We start from the raw sequence: 12,499 nt of genomic DNA on the forward strand, positions 1-12,499 counted from the left end.
TTCATCCTTGTTTTTTGAAATTTGCAGAGGTCTTAAATCTGGCACATTTTTCATGCAGTGGAGTTAATTAAAGGTTGTGACAGCATGAATCTACAAAATACTAAAATAAAGGTTACTCCAAAGCAAAAAAAAAAAAAAAAAAAAAACACCCAAAAGTCAAAGTTGCAATATTTTGCCTTTTTTTTTAAATATATATATATATATATATATATATATATATATATATATATATAAAGTGGAGGGTGCTTTAAGCAAGCTCTCTATAAAGAAATGCAGTCTTCCATTTTTTCCATGTTGAGTGCAGACATTAACTCTATATTCCTGAATCATTGAAGCAGACACTCATTTGCGTTTTTTTTTTTTTACAACTGGATTACAATTCTGCTTGGGTTAGATGACTAAATACAATTTTAATCATAACAATATAATGATGCATGAAAAAACCTTTTTACTGAATTTCAATGTTTTGAAGAAGCAAGAAGAAACAACTGTCAGACAGAAATCAGCATGACACTAATGAGGTGAGCTATGTATTTAGGTCAAAGTTAGGAGTTACATGTAGTAACATATCTAGCCTCCACAAAGTGCTGTAATGAAGTAACTTTAACACTAATTAAACAAAAACATCTTATCTCAAGTGCCAAATGAGAAAGTAGTCACTCAAAGCAGCACATTGCAGCCCTACAATCCAAATGTTAATGAGTTATGGGAGTATGTAGCAGTGTAATGCTACATCGAGGGAATGTTTCCTGTCTTATGTGCTATATTCAAAAGCCTCTGCAGCTCTGCGCTACGTAAGTGGGTTTGATCTGCTGCTTCCATTTTGACAAAAAGTTAATTCCTATTGTCCGCTGTCTGGGTACTTCATACTTTTTAAATGTTTTTATCAAATTGTCATTTTGCCAATGACTATTTGAATATTAGATTCCACATAAACTTAATGTAGGCACACCTGTTAAACAGCAAACTACACACATGCTGGTTATTGATTATTAAGTTGTTTTATTAAGCAGTGTATACCATAATAAATATGTACAAATTACTAACAGTACTACTTACCAGTGGTCTGCCAGCAAAAATGCAGTAGTTTCCATTCACAAGTAAAGAAGCTACTCTGAACATAAACCAGGATATATTTACATACCGTATTTATATGCACACGCAATCATTCCAATATACACCTTTTCCCCCTCATGTGATTAGTCACATGAATCAAGGAAGGAACTCTATAAAACTGGGATACTCCAAAAATTACTGTTTCTACCTGTTGAAAACCAGGATCAACTACTTAGTTCTGATCCTCCAGTTTCAGAAGGAAAAACAGTAATCAAAAATGCTTAGCCTTTAACAATAAAAAAAAAAAAAAAAATCACAGGATCTGAGAGGTCTCCTCATGCTGTCTTTGCACTGTCCATACATCTTTGAACATGTCTCCACATTTTTACGGAGACATTACACTGCACAAGCCTATTTCCAATTAGGCAGACCATCATTGTTTACACGGATCTCTATAGGTTCTGTATTTAAAAATAACCAATTCTTTGTGTGCACCATTGTGGAAAATAGATAGAATTTAGACAGGACAAGGCTGCCATAAACCTAAACCTGTAAATTGTAACTAAAAAACATTTAATGATTATTCCAGTATTTTTTTTATCATTTTAGCAATAATGAGGATAAATAACAAACTACAATAAATTTCCATAATATCTGTTGTACAGTATACTTTTAAACATATGTATCATCAAGTTTTAATTAGCATTAACCCGCTACACTTATGCTCGATACACAATTATATTACCAATGGAGGTTTAGAGCCAGCGCTTTCCGAATTCTTTTGTTGTTGTTGAATCTTTTCTTCATATTCCTTGGATATTTCATTCATCCGGATATTGCACTCGAGTCTAAAAAGCACATTTAAATAATGATAAATGTTAAATGCTTAGCAAGGATCATATTACAGCAGACAACTTCACTGAGATTTGACCAGATGATTCAGTCTATCCACCCAGTTGCACAGCACATTGTATTTATGTTTTTTTAATTAAATTATTTTGAATCCTGACCTCCTTCTGCTACTAGAATAATTGTGGATTATCTTGAAATGATCAGCTAAATCTGTCCATAATCCATCCAAGAAGAAGTTATGCTTTTTGATATACATCTACAGTTGTGTCTATTTTATGGCACAGACAAATCCATGAAAATTCTAAGTTACTGTTTCTGTAACTAAAAAAAGAATAATTTAAGAACTAAGCCACAGATAAGTTTATGGCAACATGACCTTTTACTGAAGTATATTTTTACTCAAAATACTTCTACTCTGTTACATTTGCATCTCCCTTATTGCTGTCACATTTGAAAATTTTACATTTAATGTAATAAATTCCTCAAGTCTCTTCTACTATGAAGAATTAGTGGCAACTCCTCACTGTTAACTGGCTTATGCTGTGGACTGCATTGGCTGTTGGTCACAGATGTCTTGTTACTCTCACTAAAGTTTAAAGAAAAAAGTGCTCAAAAGTATGCTTCCTGTGCGTTTTACTTTTAAAAGCAGTTCAGAGAATAAAAGCAACCATTTAAGCCACTTCTAGTTAGTAAGAACATTAAAAAACACTTCCGCTGCATGTAACTTACGTTTCATTTTGCAGTCTTTTCTCCAGATTATTTTGATTCTGCTGACACTCCTGCAGCTCCACTTGTAATTTTCCATAATCATTTAAAAGATTATTATACTGGTCTATGGAGACAGGCAAGAAAAAAAAGAGTTAAAAAAATGTCTAAATATATGTTTGTCTATTTTATGGACCCCTTGCCTTAAGCATAACTTGGTGAAAACAACAAAAAAATTGGTACAAAATTTTCATTTTGATGTTTTAATTATGGCATTTCTCATAATATCAATCATAGGATATATATTGCCCTCAACACATTTTAGACAAATACAATATACTGTATGCCTTACTGGTAAGAGATTTTCAGTTGAGTTATGCCATAATTGACTTATATTGGACTAGACGGTATTTTATGAATGGCTAAATTCCACTCCTTACTCTTACTTCTGTGCCATGAAAAATAATGGAAACTATAATAAGAAATAAATCAGAAAATCACTTGTATGAAGATAACATACTAAATAATAGTCAGTATGGGTTTATGACAGGAAGATTTTACCAAACCAATCTTTAAGATTTTTTGAATAGGTAAAATGTACAACATAATTTAGACTGATAAAGCATATTCTCACACCAAAGGTATATTCTAAAACTGTAAGTAACGTATAAAACTGGATGTTAAGTTGGTTAACCAGCAGGAGACAGTACAGATAAGTAGAGAATGCTCCACGTGGAGTGAGGTCATCAGTGGTATCCCTCAGGGGTCTGTCCTTGAACTGTTACTTTTTTTGATTTATTCGAGTCAAGTGATGTGAACTATTTTTGTTGTCATATCACTCATACACAGTATTGCAAAATAAAGTGGCACAAAATTAATTTCCCCAGGACCATGGTGCAACATATACATAAACACAAGACAGGTAAAGAACTATTCTATACTATAGACTGGTAAATAAATAAATACACACATACATACATACATACATACATAAAAGATAAGCAGATAGACATTAATAATTAGAAACAGATAATAAATACATAAGTAATAACAGCAACTAATAATAAAAAAAAAACAACAGCAGTAACAAGTGCAACAAATGTACTTTATATTAATAAGCCCCTAGAAGCAGATTTGAGGGTGGGTGGGGGAGCAACACAGAGTTCAGAGTGCGAACAGCCAAAGACTGAAAGTTGTTGCAAAACTTGTCAGAACTGGTTTGGATGCTATATTAATTTTCTGATATACAGAAGATGAACAAAGAGACCATGGGAGGCATGAGAGCAGTCTTTCACAATGCTATAGGCTTTTTAGATGTATTGCTTTATAAAAATGCCTTTAATGGAGGATACGGAACCCATTCATCTTTTCTGCTGTGTACACTCTTGTTTGTTGGACCGTTTGGGCAGAGATACACTGCAGCTTCTAAACCGTATAGTGATACAGCTCATCAAAACACTCTCAATGGTACATCTGTTCAATGTGCTGAGAATGGAGTTAGGTAGGTTTGCCTTCTTCAGTTGTCAAAGGAACTGAAGATGCTGATATGTCTTCTGGGTGATGTTAATTGACCAAGTAAGGTCAGCTGGCAGGAGCACATCAAGCAGTTTTGTGCTCAACAAATTCCATCGCAAAGCTTTCGATGTGCAGTGGTGTGTGGACGGCATGGGCCTTTCTGAAGTCAGCAATCATCTTTCATTTTATCTAAATTAAGAGACAGATTTTTGCACTTACACCAGTCCGACAATTGTATCTCCATTCTGTAAGTTCATCCTCATTGCCGAGGAGACCCACCACTGTTGTGTCATCCACAAATTTAATGATAGTGTTCGAGCTTTACATAGCAGTAAAATCATGAGTCAGCAGAGTCAGCAGAGGAAAAGAAGAGGTCTGAGTACACATCCCTGTGGGGCACCTGTTCTCAACATATTGATACTAGAGATGGTGCTTCTCATATGCACGTCCAGGGGTCTCTGTCAGGAAGTCGAAGATCCAGCTACACAGGGAAATATTGTAACATGCAAGACTCTATTTTCCTATTATTTTCTGAGAGATGATGGCATTGAAAGCTGAACTGAAGTCAACAGAAAACATTCTATTATAATTATCTCTTTTTTCCCATATAGGACAGGGCCAGATCATGACTAGATAAACTTTATTAATTCCAAGGACAAATTCACATGTATATGACAGCAGAAACATAAAATCAAGGATACAGACTCGCAGTACAAATAATACATGCAGTCAATCAATATGTAAATAAAAATAAACAAATGTACACTGTTCAGATATTTCAAAATAATATTTCAAAATAAACTTAATATGATTTTCTCAGGAGGAAGCATTGAAATGCCTGATAGCAGTGGGCAGAAAAGACCCCCAGAGGTGTTTCAAATACACCATGGTGGAATGAGCCTGTGGCTAAAAGTGCTCGAAAAGAGCACCTCCTGGAGGGGATGGAGGACATTTTTCATGATGGCATCCAATTTTGCCACCATCCTTTTTACTACAACAGCTTCTAGTGTGTCTAGAGTTCGTCCTGACATAGTGCTTCTTTTGAGTTCAAGTTACTTCCCCAGTAGACCACAGCACAGAACACCACACTGGCTACCATGGAATGTTAGAACATTTCCAGTAGCTTGATGTACACATCAAAAGACCAGAGTCTCTTTAATAAATACAGTCTGCTCTGGCCCTACTTACACAGCACTACGGTGATGTCAGACCAGTCCAGTATGCTGTTTATATATAACCCTAAGTACACTTGTAGCTTTGCACCACTTCAATGTCATCACCCTGGATGGTGACAGGTCTCAGAGGCTCCTTGGCATGTTTAAAGTCTACCACCATCTCTTTTGCCTTGCTGATGTTGAATTGCAAGTTGTTGTCCCTGCACCACAAGATAAAGTCCTCCACAACCTTCCTGTACTCTTCCTCATCTTCACTATTAATACAGCCTATGACGGATGAGTCGTCTGAAAATTTCTGTAGATGGCAAGGGCTGGTATTGTGCTGGAAATCTGTTGTGTACAGGGTAAATAGGACATTTTCCCAAGGTGCTCCAGTACACCACCCTTTCTGACACAATGTCCCTCTGTTTTTCAGGTAGTCTATGATCCAGGAGACTGTGGAGGCATCAAGATGCAAAGCCTTGAGCTTTTCCTCTAGTCGATGAAGCAGAATGGTGAACATTCTGCCAGAATCGTAAACATTATCCTGACTGTGGTGCCGGATTTGTCTTACGCTCAGTAGAGCATATAAATGAGAGCATCTCCCACACCTATATGCCCCCGATAGTCAAACTTCAGAGGATCCAAATGTTCTGAAACCACAGGTCATAGCTGTATTAGGACCAGTCTCTCAAACGTCTTCATGATGTATGAACTAAAAGCAACTGGTCTTAAGTCCTTAGGATCACTAGAATGACCTTTCTTTGGCACTTGGACTACACAGGATGTTTGGCATTTTCACTGGAATAGTTCTGGTGACTGGCAAACTGGAGAGAGTCATGTAATGTGGGAAGTCCAGATTTTAAGTGGGGAAAAACTAGTCTCTCAAAGCACTTGATAATAGGTGTGAGTGCTATAGGACAATAGCAATTGAGGCAAGAGATAGAGGACTTCTTCAGCACAGATATGATAGTGGTGGTTTTGAAGTAGCTACCTGCCTCAGGGAAATGTTGAAGATGTCTGTAAAGAAATCTGTCATGCGGTTTTTCACATTCCCTTAGAACCCAGCCAGGGATGTTGTCCGGTCCAGCAGCAGGTTTGTGTGGGTTTACATTCAATAATGTTCTCCTCACTTCAGCAAGATTAACGACACCAATTCCAGTTAAGTTATTAAAGTTGTAAATTTGCAATTGATACAAAAATTGGAGCAAAGGCAGACACTGAGGAGGCAACAAAAACAATTCATTTAGACTTGGACAAGCTTCAGAAATGGGTGGACACTAAAAAAATTCAGTTTAATGTAAAAAAGTGTAAAGTACAACACTTGGGCAAAAGAATGCGTCAATTAAAAATACAAGATGGGAGACACTGCCATAAAAGAAGCAACCTTTGAAAGGGATTTAGAGATTTATGGTGACACACCATTTTCATCAACTAAGCAATTCACAGAAGCAGTTAAAAGGTAAAATAAAACGTTAGGTTATATCGGTAAAACTTGAATATACATCAAGGGACGTTAAGCTCAGACTACATAACGCACTAAGTGCATCTGGGGTACCGTGTACAATTCTGACAGCCTTTACAACTTTTAAGAAGTATCTGGATGGGATACTACAACAGCTTAGCTAAACAAATGAGCTTGATGGAATGAACTGTCTCTTCTCGTTGTCAAATTTCTTAGGCTCTTATTCCTCTTCTGAACTTTCATTTGTGAGATCCCTTTCCCATCAAGAAGAGGGAAGTTCCTTAAATTTTCTTGATATACTGTGGAGATGCTCCAGTATCATCTCAGGGAACATATTCAGGTGAAAGATGAGGGAAATCGGGCAGGTTGCTTTTACTGAAGTCTCTAACTTGAATGTAGAAGAAAATTTGTGTCTTATATTGGTTACATATCTATAATAAATTGTGAACCACTAAGTTGCTGGTAAATTTACAATTATTGTTTACTGGAGCACAGAACATAAGAGTACAAACAGGGTTTAATTTCCATTGTTAACGTAGCAGGTGTAAATTTGTAGACTTAGGCTTATTTACATAACTGTATTATGCAAATATTAGCAGCCCAGTAAGAGAAATGAAAAATGAAAAGTTTGGGAGTGTCATGCCATCTTCTGCGTTAGATCTCTGAAGGGTTACTTTTTAAAATTTGTTCACATTCTGAGCCCCAGGTAAATTATACTACAACTGAGTCTAACTTTTTAAAGAAGGATTTGTTGGCATACAGTATTATAGGGATGCTCTGAAAGTAGTATAGGTGATATGGAAGAATTTTAATTTTGGCAGTATTGATTTTCCCTGCAAAAGTAGATGGAGGGAGTTCCCTCTAAAAACAACTTGTATGATGTAATATATCATTCTAGAAAAGTTACATTCAATGAGATCATAATATTTCTTTCAATAGTTATCCCTACATATTTAAACTGTTTTGATACTAAAGGCAAAATGTTGTTCAATGTGTTCTAATGTGCCAGAGAATTTTTTAAAAAAAAGCACTTATTTCTTTTAAATAAATTTTGCATCCGGAGGTCTTATGAAATTCACCTAGCAGGTTTAATACTAATGGCAGAGATGAATAAATTTCTGAGATCTAATATAAAGCACATCATCATTAGTATAAAGAGACATTTTCTGTTTAAGCCCTTCTGATTTGATTCCTATTATCTCTGACTTACAGAGATGGTCACTCAATAACAATCACAAATGTGGTGATAATGTACATCATTGTTCTGAAATAAGGTTGACTATAAGGTTTAATAGCATTTTAAATATGTTAGCTATTCCTTTATGCTCCCTTATTTTATTTCTGGTTGTCTTATTAATCTCTAGGATTGCATTTAAAAACTTTTCTCTTTATGTAATTCAAATTCTCACACCTCCGGTTTTCTTATCATAATCCTAATGAAACTCTGTCTCCGGCTCTTTTTTTTCGTCAACTAAAACTGATTCTTGATACAGGTAAAATTCCATTATAATGAACTGCTAGGGACCTAAAAAATATTTTGTTTTAATGAAAATGTCGCTGTAATGAGATTCTGCATTTGTCACTATAGTGCTTTCTTTAACTTGCGTCCAGGCGTTTGCAATCATTTCAATAGCTTCTTTTGTGTTAATTTTAAACTCCTCCTGTCTACAAGTTATGCTGACGAGAATTTTTCTCAGCATTTCCTTGCGATAATACACTTTCAGGGTGCGAATGATGCCCATATCCAATGGCTGAAGCACTGTTGTGCAATTGGGTGGGAGGAAGTCAACACGAACATTATCTAAATGTGGAAGCATGTTGTGAGTAGCACAGTTTTCAATCAGAAGCCAAACTATCCTTTTGTTCTTCTTCATATTGTGAGGATTCTGAACTCTTTTGGGATTCCCTCCCACCCCCCACCCAACGGGAATGACACGCTGAAGTGCGTCCCGAAGGGCGATTGCTGCGTCTGTGTAAGATTGTTTGTTCGTTGCCGGAGGAGTGAAACAGCAGGCTCACAGTACTGCAGTGAAGCACCACAGAAGCAAATCATAAAAGATCAGGTTCGCGCTATAAGCCCCTGTCTTGTGCCCCAAAATATGAGGCACACTCTCAGTACTTTAGCAAAACTAGCTTTATTCAGCTTGAAACAGGAACAGCAGGGTTATTTGTTTGTAGTGGAATCTGTCACTCACCTATACACAGACACAGCAGTCAGGTAGCGTAGTGACCAGGTTAGTGGCCAAGTAATACTGTGCCCTGCATTTACAATGTTCCTTGCATCACCTATCAAGATCTTTTCTGTTTGATTCGGTGAAGAGCCGCAGCAGAGGTGTGAGCCTGCCGTTTCCCCGGCAATAGATAGGTCTTCCACAGACGCGGTGATCACACTTCGGGACCCTCTTCACCGTGTTGTCCAGTTGGGGGAGGTCCCAAGGGAGTTTAGAAACCTCACATTTTCTTGAATGAGTGGCACATTAATAGGAATGTTTCTTGAACGAACATCACTGAACCACATAAAAATTGTTTTGTCGACGTCTTCAAATGCAGTAGTTTGCATACGTTTACAACCCGAGATTTTTCTTTTTTTTGCTCGGTCTTTCAAGAAAGTTGACAGTGTCGATGGCGAAATTCCAAATTCACTGGCAACGTCTTTTTTCTTTTTGCCGCAATAGAGACCTGCAAAAATGAAAAGTTTTTTTTTTTCTAACATGAACTTTTATTGTTTTATCGTGTCTGCCATTTCTATAGGAGGGTGACAATGAGTTAAATTTCAATGGATGTTTTTTGAATGTTGACAAGCAATAAGCAAAATGTATCACTGAAAACCACCGAAAACAAAAACAGCAAAAAAAAAAAAACAGTACGAGGAAAGTTCGAAGGAAGAAAAAAAAATTACAGTGTTTCTGTTTGGGGATCGCTGTGCACAACTGAGCTGCGACCACAGAACTAACTGCCATGTGGATGATTCATTCAGGCATTTCAAGGTCTTCTAGGCACTTCGTTGTAATGAAAGTATCTGCTGAATGTACTTTGTAGTAACAAGATTTCTACAGACTCATGTCATATGGGGAAAACTGTCAGGACCATAAAAATACTTCTTTGTAATGAAAATTTTGTTGTAACGGAATTTTACCTGTAATTAAGTGGGTCTCCTATAAAATTACTATATCTGCTTTTAAGGGTATAAAGATGTAAGAGCCCTTTTTGCTGTCTTATAGTTGTGACTAGCAAAATAGAAGTACTGCCTTAAAATTTTTATTAAGAAGAAAATTAAACCTTTTTAAACTGAGGGAAAATATACCAATAATTATTTGTTAAGGATCTCTTTGTATACCACATTGTGAGTTCGGTCCTCCGGTTGTAATATGACCAAGCTGTGCGCTGAGCATACTCTTGAGCATGCAACGTACAGTTGGCCACGTGAACAGTATCAGTCCACACCTTGAACCTGTCCCAGATATTCAATGCATAAGACACAATGTTCCTCCGGATATCAAGAGTGAGCTTGATATGTCCGTGCAATATGTAACAAAGAGAATGGAAAATGTAGGTGCCATCTCTGGGCATGGAAACCACTCGGTAAGTGACAGTTCTTTGATCGATGGTGATCACCTCGATAGACATGTTAATGGGGGTACGGTTGGAATGATAAAGGAAATGGGTACCTGAACAATGTAAAGTAAGTCTAAAATACCTACACAATAACTACAGTATAATCGTAATAAATGAACAATAAAACAGCGGAGAACCCGTGGATTAAATTAAAAGGCTGTAGTTATCAGCAGGGAGACGTGAATCCCGTGGCGTAGCAAGGAAGGAAATGTAGAGACTGGAGCGACGGACGGCCTTATATAGGCAGGCAGCCAACAACTTGGGAGGCGTTGGGATGGGGGACCCAATGCCGCCTCACATGGTGACTCAGCTGCAGGCTATGGACGTATATATGTACGTAAGTAGGATTCAGTTAGCGTTGGGAACCCGTGTACCAAATTTCTTGAAGATGCGCCCATAAGTAACAAAGACCGTTGAAAAGTTCAATATGGCAGCCGACAGTGGCATCATACCACCGAAATAAGTACGTTCATTGGTTTCGGTTAGCGCAGGGAAGCCGCCTACCAAATTTCGTGAAGATGAGGCCATAAATAAGAAAGTTCAACATGGCGGACGTTGTCGACCGTTATGACCGTTAAGCATAGAATTTCAAAATGAAACCTGCTTAACTTTTGTAAGTAAGCTGTAAGAAATGAGCCTGCCAAATTTCAGCGTTCTACCTACATGAGAAGTTGGAGAATTAGTGATGAGTGAGTGAGGGCTTTGCCTTTTATTAGTATAGATTAAGATGATACAGCTTACAAAGTTTATTGATTGATTAGAATTATACTGTTTCTTTCTTCTAGGAGACTTTGTTAACTGAATACAAAACCCATGTTTTTAAATTTTAGTTTTACTGCCAATATGAAATGGCACTCCCAAAATACACAGAATCCTCAACTCCTATCCTGAAGTAGTGAAAAGCTGTAGATAACTGACATGTCTTTCTATTGGTTATCTGTAAGCAGGGATGAATCCTTAGTACGAATACTGAATGTTATTATAATAGCTAAATAATGTACAATACAGTGGCTGCTGTAAACTGACTTTCTTTAGCATACACAAGAGAAATTAATTAGTTTTAAGAATCTTTCTTTACATAAAGGTATTTCACAGCCCAGTAATATCTGCTATTTTATGCTATGCAGCCTTCCTATTCAGAGCAAAATAATATACGTACATAGCACTAACAATGAATTTTGATTAAAATATTCTAAATATCAATGGCACATTGTATAAAATAACACATGCTTCTTATATAAATCAATATTATTTGACTTTGTAACAAATGGGACGAGCTTATGTATCAGAATACTAAAACTATTGGAAGTAATTTTTCTCCCTCAAATCTGTAAATAGCCAATTCATCAGGGAAAATACAAGAACTGTACAAATTCTAATTTATATTCAAGATTAACTAAAATAATACTGCATTGACTTTGGGTCATCCTTCCTCTTGTGCCTTATAAAAGGCAATAAAGAGTGGTTGGCATCAGGAATGTCTTCCCCAGTACTACCACTACAACCCATCCACCTTGAGGGAGACAACTGACAAACCAAGGAGAACCTGAAAAATGGCCATTAAACCAGCACAGGCAGAGTTGACAAAATGAATGGTATAAAATACATCAAAGTGTGAATCAGGAAATTGCCATTTTTGTTCTGTTCAGAGAATAATTATTTAATTTTACAGAATGGAAACAAAGTACAGTATGTTATACTTTTGAATTCAGCCATTATCCCCTGCCCACAATAAAAAAAAAGAGATACTGCATATGTGGTAACTTAGATTCTTCACTATTTTCAATATTTTAATCTCTTAAATGAAGAAGAGTGCATTCGTGTGTTACATCCTCTTTATGGTGTAATGAGCTAATTAAAAAGTTCAAATGAAGCCTAATCCTATTTTTGCCATAATTATAACAATTAAGCAAACACCTTCAAACTCTGAGTATATGCATCTCTTTTCATGTTACAGTCCTTTACTTCTGGACCACAGTTTAACAATTTAATATTGTTACAACAGCAAACCATGGACTACAGAATAGTTAAAAACACTTTCAAAGCTGTAAACAACTGCACAGCATATTTTATGCATAAATATATTTGATCAAAAACTAACCCAACCAACATAGTAAGAGCTCTGGAAAGAATGCTA

The 12,499-nt window shown here is 36.4% G+C and overlaps 1 protein-coding gene across 3 annotated transcripts in view; it reads right to left on the bottom strand.

Moving 5' to 3' along the window:
• The window catches only part of golm1 (golgi membrane protein 1), a 54,965-nt gene that overhangs the window by 16,695 nt on the left and 25,771 nt on the right, over positions 1–12,499 (bottom strand). For all 3 annotated transcript variants that reach the window (XM_039750603.1, XM_039750604.1, XM_039750605.1), the window contains exons 5-6: positions 2,638–2,740; positions 1,802–1,904 (exon numbers count right to left, since the gene is read on the bottom strand). In XM_039750603.1, the coding sequence (XP_039606537.1) occupies positions 1,802–1,904; positions 2,638–2,740 (206 nt within the window). The remainder of the gene's footprint in view (positions 1–1,801; positions 1,905–2,637; positions 2,741–12,499) is intronic.

The sequence above is a fragment of the Polypterus senegalus genome, chromosome 4 (assembly GCF_016835505.1).
Source record: "Polypterus senegalus isolate Bchr_013 chromosome 4, ASM1683550v1, whole genome shotgun sequence".
Classification (NCBI taxonomy): Eukaryota; Metazoa; Chordata; class Cladistia; order Polypteriformes; family Polypteridae; genus Polypterus; species Polypterus senegalus.